The sequence below is a fragment of the Haliotis rubra genome, unplaced genomic scaffold (genome assembly GCF_003918875.1).
Source record: "Haliotis rubra isolate DU_JTF1 unplaced genomic scaffold, ASM391887v1 Scf140, whole genome shotgun sequence".
NCBI classification, from domain to species: domain Eukaryota; kingdom Metazoa; phylum Mollusca; class Gastropoda; order Lepetellida; family Haliotidae; genus Haliotis; species Haliotis rubra.
In genome coordinates this window covers 1,197,080-1,210,880 of record NW_025765337.1, presented here as the reverse complement: position 1 = coordinate 1,210,880, position 13,801 = coordinate 1,197,080, and the positions used below count along the sequence as shown (strand labels likewise).

Genomic DNA, 13,801 nt, shown 5'->3' with positions numbered 1-13,801 from the left:
CACTCTTCTCCTGACACTATCTCAACCTTGTTCCCATATCATCATCAACCGCCCGTGAAACGTCCTACCCAATCCAAAAGACAGTCCCCACCACTGTCCTCAGAGGACCCACTACATTGCCCTCCAGAAGGCCACCCAATACCCCGACCCCCCGAGGACACGCCCAATCCCAGCACCCAGTGCGAGAATGCTGTTACTGGCACACTTCAGTACAGAAACACGCATGAAGCCGGCCAGTCAGGCAGTGAGTGACGTGGCCAGCATACAGATACTGACAATATACACATTACCATACAGTATATACACCACATGTTCAGTATGTAAGACTCTGTGTACACAGACTAAACACGTACAGTCTACACACACATATGATCTGCATACACAGCTACCACACAGACCATCTTACAACTAGAAGACAGAGATCGCCTACAGCCCCGGGTGACTGAACGTCGATCTTAGCCACTATATGCAGGACATGAGGTTCACAGGGTCACTATTTAACATCATAAAAAACATCACGCACGATACAAAACACGCATGCATCCTGGACAAAATTACAAATACTAGGTTCGTGAGCACGTGCCGTTAATGATACAACAAAATTAGTTGTGTAACAGTTTAAGTTTTGTGGTGTAAAATAACTCCCGTAGTTTATCATGCTAGAGCTTACAATAAATACTAAGTGAGTAAAGATAGTCTTTAATTAAAAGTGATCGCATGTCAACAAATAGTGAAGCTCCTCGCCCTATTCATGCTGCTCCACAAATTCCAGATTCAATCGCTATATGTAAAATCTGCTGTCTGTTTCAATCGCTATATGTAAAATGTGCTGTCTGTTTCAATCGCTATATGTAAAATGTGCTGTCTGTTTCAATCGCTATATGTAAAATGTGCTGTCTGTTTCAATCGCTATATGTAAAATGTGCTGTCTGTTTCAATCGCTATATGTAAAATCTGCTGTCTGTTTCAATCGCTATATGTAAAATCTGCTGTCTGTTTCAATTATAAGAAATGATTACAAACGTTAAATTTCAGTCTTTCACGTGACCATCGTTCTTGCAAACTGATAAAGTAATTTTCAAAACGTAAATTATTCTAAAATATTGATTATATTTTACCTCTTGATTATGGTATGGTTATATATCCGATTGCCATTTCGTCTATAATGTTGTATTTTGTTTTAACGGTAGTCTTCAGCTAGAGTGTGAATTTGGAGATGTATGAATATATACACCACACTAGAGATATAAACAAGAATATTTTAATATCGGGGCGCCGTGATGAAGAAGTGCACACAGTATATAATGATAATAATTGACGACATATCCATGATGTAGTTTATCCCCCAAACTGATCTAGTATTGCCTTTATACACTATATACATTCGTGTGGAGTTCTCACACAAAGTCAATTTCTCAGAAATGTTACATGCATTTTTTTACACATGTTTTAAACTCAATCCATACACAAGACACCTGTGAGCTACATACAGCAGCGTATACTCCCAGTCGTGAAGCCAAGTCTTTCATTTAAATAATTTATAAGGAATCAAAACGTCCGCAAAATACCAAGGTGGACGATTAAAGACACAATAATACCCATCTATACGGATAAATCTGAGTGCATAACGTGCATAGCGGAGTCTGGATAATGTCTTCCTGGTTGTCTGCGGAAACAATTAATTAGTTATTTGCTATGTATCTTTGATACAGTGATTTAGTGAACTGAAGTTAATGTGACTTTATTGCACACACGCCAATAGTTCACTCGTTCCGTGCTGTATCTTACCCTTCCCTCCCACCTTCTACATAACACGGCTCCATAACAAAATGGACGGATACCTCTTTTTGCGTTAATGTCACTATGGAAACCGTCCTATGTATTGTATTAAGCTTGCCATTATTGAAAGAAAGAATAATTCATGAAACTTTATACCAAGACACTTGACATGCAGTATCAGTGTTTTCTCATCAGGTGTTTGTGTGTTGCTACGTGTTCCACGACATAAGACAGGGTATATCTGGTAAGTGTACCAGGTACAATAGCCAGTCAAGATACCGTGTAGGTAAAACCCCCTCCTACAATAGCCAGTCAAGATATCGTGTAGGTAAACCCCCTCCTCAAACGTCAACGACTTCCGGGACTAACAGAGTGAACTTATCTATTCCGAGAAACATGACTGCAACGTGTAATCAGCCTGGACAGTCACAGTCCTTTGGAGTCCCATTGTCCCGCTATATAACAGCTTTAGGTGACACCAAGTCAAAACCACGGGTTCATATACGGCAGTCATTCATATTGACATATCAGTACATTCCTATAAATTAACATTCCAAATTGTACAATATTTGTCGTTTCTTCTATGCACAATACAAATATTTACACAAAAGTTTAGTAACATTTTCAAATTTTGAAATCATAAGCGTCGTTTTAATTTTGTACATAGCTGGGTTGTTACAGAACCAGTGGGAAGATAACACGATCTACTGTCACTGCACACAGAACACATTAACGTGGTATTCGTCTTCTGCACCTACATTACATGTTGGACATACAAATCAGTGCCAAGCCATCTTCTCTATGTCACTTTCAGTCTTAGCAATCCAGCTCTTATTTTCAAATAAATTTGTCGATACGTTTTAATTAAAGTTAAAATATAAATATATTTCAGGTTTCAGTAAACGTTCAAGAATTGTACATTCTATATTTGAACTATTACATATTGCACATATGCTGGAAGAACACACTTTCAGCAACATTTGTAAATTGATTAAGAAACTCATTGTCTCCTACACCTTCAGACAACCACACCACCCGAAAACCATGTGAACACAGTTTAAATTGTACACCCGACACATGATAACAATAACCACAGTTGTCCAGGTACATCAAACACAGGTGTTCTAGGAGGTTTACATTGTTTTGTGATTCGAATACGTACCTTGTGATGGGGGAAATTTCACATTTATTCTTATTCGATGATTGTAATAATTATGCTTCATTTCTTGGCCAGGGAAACCGGCGGATGCAGTTGCTGGTGTTGACTGTGTGTAACTGGTGCTGTGAAGTGAACTCCATGAATTCATATACACCATGAACTAAGTGTATGTTTTCCTGCTTAATTTTTAAAAGTATACACTGAAACGTTTTGGCGCTCAACGGAAACCCTACAAAGAACACCGTAAGACACACTGACGTTTGATGACAGTAATGTTTTGTGGCATGTATACAGCCGTGAAACGCATCGGTTTCATATTTTCTCGCAATTTATCAAATAGAAGAAATATATTACATCAGAGGTTCAATCATTTCAGAATGAAAACGATCATTTATTGAACTGCCGACTAAATGTATACTCAACTATTGCATTGCAAATTTGATTTAATCTATTTATGTTGTTATTGAAGTATTTAAAATACTTCCTTGTCCTGGTAAAAATGAACAACACAACAAATTAATCAGTACTCAAGTTACTCCTAAAAACCCTGTCACAAACAGTAAAACATATGTGCATTTAACTGAAGCGTGTATGAAATATAGACAAAATATTTGCGAAATAGGTTTAATTGCGAAACCTATATAATCAGGAATCTACAGGAAATATGTGGATAGCGTCAACCAAAAGCTCCGGAGAGCGATGTCCCGAGTCTAGAGCTTATGCAAATGCCAGGTGTTCATATCATCGCATGCAGCTGCTATCGACTAGAGTATATATGACATCCATGTAAAGGCGGTGACTGGCAGTCTGATATTTACAACACCACATGACAACTGATGGGCGGGACTCTCGCCTCGATTACGCACGGAGATTCCGTGCGAGGGAGGAAATTGCGTCTTAATTGTACGTTCTTGTTTGTAAAATGTTATTGGGTACCGATTTCCACGATCGATCTGTCTTAGCTCAAAGAAACATAACTTTAAAGTAAACGAGTGACCACAATAAGGTTAAATTGGGTGATTTCGCCATTTTGAGGAACTATGTATGATTACAATATAAGTGATCAGAGTTATCTCCCATGATTTCATGTCTGAACCTGTTTGGTAAAATTAAATGGTCGCAAACCCCGGGAAACCCTGGATCCTCTGAAACCCTGTAAAGAAGTGTGTTTCGGCACCCTGGACGTGATTTACTGAAGCTTTGCATGTACATTTAGTTATGGTAAGTCACGTGTTTATCTGTTATCAAGTGTACATGTATAGGGATACAACAACCAACATCGGCTGAATAACTGACATCTGTCAGTCACTTTGACAACACGTGCTCGCCGAAAGGAAAATTCACTCTCTCTCTCTCTCTCTCTCTCTCTCTCTCTCTCTCTCTCTCTCTCTCTCTCTCTCTCTCTCTCTCTCTCTCTCTCTCTCTCTCTCTCTCTCTCTCTCTCTCTCTCTCTCTCATTTTGAGTGACATTAAAAAGATATATCACGTTTTAGTGTAATGTGTAGACAAGACATGTAGAGCGGGTACATACAACAGTGATATGTAATGTACAACGGGTAGATACGACGTGGATATGTAATGTCCAAAAATGGATGCAAAACAGCCATGTGATGTAGAACGGCTAGAAGCCATACAGACGATTATGTACAACCGCAGACACGACCGACGAATACACAACGTCGGTGGTCCGTATATAGATCTGATGAAATACAACATATCACCAAGTTCCTCCTGTAGATAAATAATCCGAAGACGAGTGAAGACAAGAAAAGAACTCTTATCAAGAGTCAGACATAAGCAAAATGAAGTGACACAACTCGACACCGCGACTCGCACCGCAAGGAATTTTTTTTTCTTTCGAAGTGTACATCGGTATAACAGTCCTCGATGAAAATGTACCAGTTAAAAACTCCTAAAAATATGCTTTGGTTCAAATGTCCTCCGAAATAAAGTCACCTTTTCAAGTTCTAGATTTACAGAAAAATACTGATCTTTTATCTTTTCATAGTCACACAAAGATCTTATGACATAATGACGTATTGAAATGTTTACATAAAAATCATACGAAATGAGGTCACATAAGTATTGGGTTACAAATGCATGTGCCTTTACATTGAACATAACTTACTGGACTTGCGACTACATTCCCATACAGTCCTGGCTTTTCGAGTTGCGTGTTTGGTGTACATGTGACCACCCCAGACCAGGTACTAATGATGTACCAGGATACATATTTATACCCTGCAATATCGTCAAAGTCGTTTAAAAGATGAAACATCAATTTAAAAAAATTAATCTGTCATTACATGTGATTTCTTCATGTTTTAAAAAAAAATCTTTCATGTCAATCTTGTCAAATAAATAAATGAATCAGATTTGCTACGAAAGGACTTTTTTACCAAGGACTGTCATCGTTCTTCTCAGGTTATACAAAGGGGCGTTTCAGAATTACGCGTACCGTTTTGTCAACCAATAATTTTGTGGCAAATATTCTCTTCTTGTGGGGGCGGTGGGGTAGCCTAATGGTTAAAGCGTTGGCTCGTCACGCCGAAGACCCGGGTTCGAATCCCCACATGGGCACAATGTGTGAAGCCCATTTCTGGTGTCCCCCGCCGTGATGTTGCTGGAATATTGCTAAAAGCGGCGTAAAACCAAACTCAGTCAGTCAGTCTCTTCTTGTGCACAAAGTCACAGTTATAAAACATCCAGAAGCGTCATTTCGATTGGATTATGACCTATACCAGGCGAACCACAAATCAGATGCAACTTAGGAGTTTGTTGTCGTTAAACTGTTCAAGGCGTGACTTGTAACACCACTGACAAACCCGCCAGAGTTACTTCCCCTGATGATTCAACCGCTCAGCCTATTACTGTTCGCCAGGAGAGCCGAGACGCACTTGATGCGTGGAGCCCCGCGTAGCCGACACGCGAATCGGTTGTGACGTTTGTACTGGATTCCTATATTTACCTGTTCCTTGAATAATGGTAAGAACCACATTTACTCTCAATGTTGCCAGGTTACAGCGTCAGGGGTTTGTTTGTATTATAAAATATATATATTACCTATTTTTTAACATTGAGTTTCGTCAGTGACATAACGCCTAGGTATCCGTGTCTGTTAGTTGAACGTTAACCTTTGAAGTGTTGATCTCATTATTTTCTGTTTCTGTCATTTATCATTAACAGTTCTTCTACTCGTCATGAGACTCTCTGAACAAATACCATTTGACGAAAACTAAATAACCAAAGTTTTAAGAACTTTTAAAGGAATAAATGCTGATATACCCGCTTAGACATCTGACGTCATCCCCAAACTGTACCGTTACAAAACCTCTAATTTCGTGGTCGGGAACATCCATATATCTGCTGTGCATACGGCGTTGTACATACCACGATACTTTATTGAGCTCAGCAATCATAGTTTAAAATAATCAACATTATACACACATTTAATTCAGGGCGTGACATACATGCCTATAGTCTGTTGATGGAGTCAGTGTGTCAACTGAGGAGCCGGTTCTCTAAGAGTCTGTACCTGAAAATAGGCACATGTTACAGTTTTATCAATATTTCAGATTATTTATCACTTTATATATTTCAAGGTATTGTATATTGTGGTGATCTGGAACTTCGAATGCCCGGTACCGAGACATTGTATAATGTGTGCGGTATTTCAACTGTATAGAGAAACCTCTCATTCACCCATAACCCCAATGTCACATGTTTGTATCGGGTGACGAAACAGGTAGAAACTCGTGGCCCAGGAAGCAATATTATCATAACAGAATGATTTGAATCAAAAGAATGTGTAGATAACATTGGTGGAGCATTTTCCTCACCCTGCCTCTCCCATCCGCAACCCAAACTCCTGCAGACACGACCGTTACCTCGTCTACGACCACTGGATTAAACATTACAATTATCTTTGCTGTCCTCTTTAATAATATTAATACTGAAAATGATACTACATTTCTACTAAAAATAATTATAGAGTGATATGGTTTTAGGGCGCTTTTAGCAATATTCCAGGAATATCAACATGGGAACGCAGATAGTGATGATGATGATGATGATGATGATGATTTAACATAAGAAGGTTTAAACATGCTACTGCGACTACTGCTACTGCTACTACTGCTACTACTACTACTACTACTACTACTACTACTACTACTACTATGACCAACAGTAATACAAAAGCTACCAAGTTATAAGAACGATGCATGTCGATTATGTACAGGATTTGCTTCCCAGCTTAACTAGGTTAGGTAATCGGCATTTCCTACAAGAAGTTAACAAAGGGGGGAAAACAGAAAAAAAAACAAGAGGCGTATCCATTTGTCCCGTGAGTTCCTGAACGGTTCCCCAACTTTCCCGGTAGTCCCGGGTGGGCAGCGGGGTGCCGGGTAGGGCGCCCTCGGTGTTTGTCTTGTCACGACTACGGTGCGGGTATTTTTAAACACACGTCAGTTTTGTCAAACACACGGAAGTCATGTGGCGGTCATAACACCCGTCCGTCAGGGATTACAACACAACGAGCAACCGCGAATGTTCCCGAATGTCTACAGGTGCAGTTTTTCAGAGACACGGTCGACTGGTCAGCACGCCTGTCCCGAGTCCACGAGCTGTGATTCGTCATTACTCTCGCTATAGGAATCGATTTCACTGAATCCAGCGTTCCTGAGGAGTATATCATTTCGCGGAGATCGATTTCTCATTATCGATATTATGCGCTTGTCCATAAAAGGCTATCAGTGAGTGAATGTTGATTTACCACGACTCCAAAATAGACGGGGGCTGGCCTATTGCGTTGTGGCGAGGTTGTATTTTCGGTTTAGCGCAGATCGTGTCAGTCAGTGTTGCGTCAATGATGGTAAACGACGTTCTGCTTTCACGGATATCTGGAGCTCATAGTATCAGCTGATGATATGGGTGATGTCAGTTTAAGCGTGTATGGCTGTCAAGTATTAACCTTTGATCTATGTAATCAGTACGCGGTATGTTTAGTTAAACAGCTGTCTGACGTGCCAGATGGTGAAATGTTTATGATGTTTCAATCATATTAATCATAACATTGGTAGACATTGTTCTTGTGTATTCTTTGTCCCAAATAGCTTGATACAAATCTCTGAAAGTAGAGGAACGACTTCGTGGTATGGGCGCAGTGCAATGTGGAGACTGCATTGCGATGATATTCCGCTCAACATTCACTGGGATAATGTGAATTATATATTTCATATTACTTAAACATACATAACACTATGGGTCAGCTGGATTTATTATTGAATAATAGGACTACTTTACATACAGTTGTGCAGTATATGTTTAACTGACAGGTAGAACAGTGCGATGTATTTGAGGGTGGATGTATTACATGGAACTGTCTGTCCTAACGTGTTTTGTAACCTAGGGGCATATCTAGTTTGTTTGTTGAGCTCGCGACCGACAGAATAAAAAATAACGTCTACCTAAAACAGGTATATATACATTATTAAAATAACTTAGAGTCTGTGATTTTATCCGTAGATTATTTTCCTTCGCTCGTTTAAAGGTTTCGTAATATGTCGATATGAACCTTGAACCTTTCCGCCATTATTTTCATACATACCGAAAAGTTCATACACACGACGCCACTCTGTCGTCTTGATGGTTGAATATGTTTTCCAAATACATTGGTATTCCTTTGTGTGTAATTGTATCAAAATTAAGGTTACCAAAATATACGGAATTTCTTCAGACATTTGAAATAGTGAGGGTTTTATCTGACGTTGACGAACACCAGAATTCTGAGTATATCTGAAGTTTAATGAAGACTATGGGATTACAGTATCAAAATACAACGTCATATTGTATGATCCACATATATTGATCCATTCTTATGATACATTGAGTTTCATAATCGACGGCTTTTCATATTTTATTATATATTTTAATCGACCAACTTCTTGTGATATATTATTTTTATATATATTTGGCCGATTCTTATAATACAATGAAGTATATGATATAACTCAGTTGTATATATACAGATTAATACACGAGCAAGTGTGACGGCCTTTCTTAATTGACGTCACGTCACGTTCAATTGTTTAATGACGTCACAGACGACGACATACAGAAGAAGAAAGAAGAAAATATTTTTATTTGTGTGTCACATGTTATATATAAAACATACATAGACTTTAAAACATTCAATAAAATATAACATCCAGTCATATGGCCTATGAGACACAAGGCACTATATTATATCTAAAACAGATGGTAGTAAATAAAATATAGAAACAATAGTTGTTAGGCAAAAGTGATATGAGCACGTGTGCACATGATATATATGACACTGATTATGTTTCACCATAATATGTTATGTTAAACAAATCACTGAATCTTAGTATACGTTATGTTAAACCATTCACTGAATTTTAGTATTATTATATTTTATTTCCTACTGAATCTTATTATGCATACATTAAATTTGATGTTCTAATACCTATTGTTTTGTTTCATTATTTGTCAGGGGTGAATATCATGGCGCAAGAAAACATATCTGACAGCATCTTAAGAGAAACTGCACTGGGCCCTTGTGACTCAACTTCACACTTTCTCAGGAAGATTGAAGATCAAAAGAGCGAGGTGGGATCAACCGGCCCTACCTCCCCTCCCGTCGACGATATGGGCGGGGCCAGCTTGGAGGCGTGGTCACCGTATTCTACTCCACCTCCCCTCAGTTATATGGGCGGGCCCAGCTTGGAGGTGGAGTCACCGTATACTACCCCTCCTCCGCTCAGTCATATGGGCGGGCCCAGCGTGGAGGCGGGGTCACTTCAAACGGAACAGCGTGTGCCCTCGTCTTCTCACGTGCTCTGTGCGGTACGACACAAGGTGATGAGCGAAAGGAGAGCCCGGGGCGAGGCGGACATCAAAGTGGAATTCACCACGCCGGTAAAGCATGAGGTAAAGGGTCAGCATGTGTTATATACATCACTTGCAGTGAGTGTGTAGGCTATGGGAGACCGGGGTCGAGTCTGGAGGTGACAAACCACATCACTACTGACATCGTGTATACCATTGTTGTTGGGGGCTATACAATATTTTATTTGGGGTGGGGGTTAGTTGGTGGGGGGTCCTGGGGTTTCCTGCCCAGTGTGATTGAAATATGTGTGCTGTAGTGAAATTATTTATTGGGTTTTAAGTAAACGTTTCTGCCACATATTCCACGCCACGTGAATATCACCTATGTCGGGGTAAACTTGCACTATATCTTGGAATCACGAGGAAAGACACTAGGTTTCCAGTAGAAAACCATGACAATTACAACTGCCATTAATGCATGCATTTCAAACCGATGCTTCCTCAGCTGACGGAGGAGGAGAAGGAGAAGAAGGCACGGAGGAAGAGGCAGAACAGGGAGGCCCAACACAGGAGTCGGCTGAAGAAGAAGAGTGGCCTGTCTCTGACTGACGCGGTAGGTAACCATTCATCATCACTGGTCTGTGTCACATCACTGGTCTGTGTCACATCACTGGTCTGTGTCGCATCACTGGTCTGTGTCGCATCACTGGTCTGTGTCACATCACTGGTCTGTGTCACATCACTGGTCTGTGTCACATCACGCATCACTGGTCTGTGTCACATCACTGGTCTGTGTCATCACTGGTCTGTGTCACATCACTGGTCTGTGTGGTCTGTGTCACATCACTGGTCTGTGTCACATCACTGGTCTGTGTCGCATCACTGGTCTGTGTCACATCACTGGTCTGTGTCACATCACTGGTCTGTGTCACATCACTGGTCTGTGTCACATCACTGGTCTGTGTCACATCACTGGTCTGTGTCACATCACTGGTCTGTGTCACATCACTGGTCTGTGTCGCATCACTGGTCTGTGTCGCATCACTGGTCTGTGTCACATCACTTGTCTGTGTCACATCACTGGTCTGTGTCACATCACTTGTCTGTGTAACATCACTTGTCTGTGTCACATCCTTTGTCTGTGTCTGTGTCACATCACTGGTCTGTGTCACATCACTGGTCTGTGTCACATCACTGGTCTGTGTCACATCATCTGTGTCACATCACTGGTCTGGTCTGTCTGTGTCACATCACTTGTCTGTGTCACATCACTTGTGTCGCATCTGGTCTGTGTCACATCACTGGTCTGTGTCACATCACTGGTCTGTGTCACATCACTGGTCTGTGTCACATCACTTGTCTGTGTCACATCACTGGTCTGTGTCGCATCACTGGTCTGTGTCGCATCACTGGTCTGTGTCGCATCACTGGTCTGTGTCGCATCACTGGCATCACTTGTCTGTGTCACATCACTGGTCTGTGTCATCATCTGGTCTGTGTCGCATCACTGGTCTGTGTCACATCACTTGTCTGTGTCGCATCACTGGTCTGTGTCGCAAACTCTGTGAAAGGAATTAAAATACATACAATGACTGGCATTTTATCACTGCGTATTATTTGTTCTGGGAGCAGCTTAGGTTCATTTGAAATAATTATTTCTGGGACCATTAGCCGTCGCAACATGAACATACAAATTATCTCGACCCGTCTGACGTACATTCCACCACATAATACACCTCGATCCCTCCCCTCAATCTTGCAGATAGTACCCCGTCAATCTACCCCATATTCAATCCACCTCAATCCACTTCCATGGCGGAAGGTTAGATTTTCTCATGTATATAACTGACTGTTTCAGGAACTGGACAGCTTGATGAAGACCAACTCCGTGCTTCAGGCAGAGGTAGAACAACTCAAACGGACTGTGGAGAATCTCAAGAGAATTGAACAAGAACATATCATGTCTGGCCAGTGTGTTCGTTATCGCCAAGGCTACGTAGGTGAGTGCTCTGACAACCACGGAGACACCCCCCATGCAGGACTTCCTGACCAATACCCAACAGGGCAGGCCACTGGTCACGCCTACAGCCCAATAAGTGACAGCGGTGGTAGTCCCTGCCCTGACCACCAGGTGACCGATATGATGGACAGCCAGTGGATGACGACGGCAAGGAATCTAGAATCCTTCTCCGTTGGACCCCAAGCAAACATGGACGAACCTGGATACCCGGGGTTCAAGGTCGAAGGATGTGACGCTCGGCCCAGTTGCCAGGCAGATCTCTGTAGCCAGATGTACAACAGACAACACTCAGACAGAAGCATGTCGGGTGGGAGCTTACGGGTTGACGCTTGGCTCAATGTCGGCGTCGACAGAGACACTCCAGATATTCCGCACGACAATGTCACCCGTTACTCCACATACCAGGCCAGTGACCACGTGAAACAAGAAGGGGAATGTAGGCCTTTAGGGGAAATTGGCATCCCGTCACTGGACAACATCTCACTGGACCAGCTGATACCAGCGAATATAGATTTATCGAGATATTTCTCCACACAACGCAACTGACAACGTGCCACGTGTATTGTAATTGTGGGAAGTGTCCACGCTCTGTGCCAAAACTGCTGCCCACAATCAGGCTGAGACGTTTGCTTGGTTTGGATGGAAGGATGGCGAAAGCTGAAGTGAGCGTATCTCGTTCCACATACATCTGATTCACCAACACAACACTGACACACGGCTAACTACTGAAGGTACCACGTTGTGTTCAACCTTGAGAACTGACGGACAAAAGAAAGTATACACCCATGGTTGATGGATGCTCAACAAACAACAACTGGCTTGTCTTGGACGAATTGTTTGATACGGGTATTACAGCTGTATTGTGAACCTATTTTCAGCTTCGCAACGCTTTGATAAGGTTTCAAATGTTTTGGTCGTAGCCAATGTTCAAGTGCATACTCTGGTCTGTCTATCATAGCGTAACTAATTCATTTGGTCATTTACACAATAAAAGGTGACTGAATGTTTAATACATTATTCATTTCAGATCACGTTAAATAATGTCTAGAGGAATCAGTACACAAGTTCCTTATTCCTGAGACAAATAGTTTATGAGATTCTAGCTTATGAAAAGCATTAAAATCCAAACTAAGCAAGCCAATCTGATCTCTAATGCTCAGGAATTATTACCACTTAAAAGGTGTCTGCTCAGGAAGCCGACCTTTCGAATTTTATAAGGCTCAATAATAATCTTTATTTGCACGAGGCCACAGGCCTATAGTACATGTATACTGACTACATGTATATTGTTCTTAGGCAGTAGAGAGAACATTTCTCCTGTGGAGAAAGGCATGGTATCAGTTCGTGTGATATATTTGTGTGTCAGGGTGGGACCAGGCGTCTTCCAGGCCGTCGGTGGCTGATGTAGGGGACATGCTGCTGAGATTATTCGACAGAGGATGTGTAATAGCTCACTAGGATATGTATCCTACTTGCTGTATCGTAATCAGTTAGATCATATCCTATATTTTGCTTTGTTTGATGTTTGCCAGCAGTATGAATTTATTCATGTTTTCTCCCATTATTCAGTAGTCGTGTACAGTGAACTCACTACTGAATGACATTTATTCAGCGCTCAAGAGGACACGTGACACCACTGTTGATGCAATATGTAATGTGGAAATACTGACTGAGTTTGTTACTGTGTACATATATTTATTGTGATATTGACCAGATCTCCAAATCACATGACGCTCTGGTTCTGTTGATGACATGATCTCCGTTTGTCGTATCCTCATAAACATGTATTGCGCGATTGCAGCTACGCACGATGTCAAATATACATACTTCCAATAAACCATTGAAAACAGATTATGCACACGATACCATTGTGTTGGCTAAGTGCACCAATGTGGTTCTGGAGAGGACCTGGAAGGGGCGACTGGGGGTGGGGCGGTGTGGGTGGGGTAGCAGAGGGACCCAGGTACTACACCAATGTCTGTATGGGTTGATGA

At 41.3% G+C, this 13,801-nt stretch overlaps 1 protein-coding gene across 3 annotated transcripts; it reads left to right on the top strand.

Moving 5' to 3' along the window:
- The first annotated feature begins 4,052 nt into the window (after nt 1–4,052).
- LOC124268849 lies at nt 4,053–13,658 on the top strand. 3 transcript variants are annotated; one of them, XM_046703872.1, is made up of 4 exons: nt 4,053–4,159; nt 9,453–9,889; nt 10,293–10,400; nt 11,646–13,658. In XM_046703872.1, the coding sequence occupies exons 2-4, from the start codon at nt 9,464–9,466 to the stop codon at nt 12,351–12,353; spliced, it is 1,242 nt and encodes a 413-aa protein (XP_046559828.1). In that variant the 5' UTR covers nt 4,053–4,159; nt 9,453–9,463; the 3' UTR covers nt 12,354–13,658. The 3 variants fall into 3 exon arrangements, with proteins under 3 accessions (XP_046559828.1, XP_046559827.1, XP_046559829.1); XM_046703871.1 differs by lacking the exon at nt 4,053–4,159 and adding an exon at nt 5,823–5,923; XM_046703873.1 differs by lacking the exon at nt 4,053–4,159 and adding an exon at nt 7,475–7,889.
- Nucleotides 13,659–13,801: the final 143 nt, after the last annotated feature.

Excerpts from the sequence above, each read along its gene's own strand:
- LOC124268849 (XM_046703872.1), top strand. The coding sequence starts at position 9,464 with ATGGCGCAAGAAAACATATCTGACAGCATCTTAAGAGAAACTGCACTG. Across the intron at positions 9,890-10,292 it reads CCACGCCGGTAAAGCATGAG|CTGACGGAGGAGGAGAAGGA; the intron begins GTAAAGGGTCAG and ends ATGCTTCCTCAG. Across the intron at positions 10,401-11,645 it reads GCCTGTCTCTGACTGACGCG|GAACTGGACAGCTTGATGAA; the intron begins GTAGGTAACCAT and ends TGACTGTTTCAG.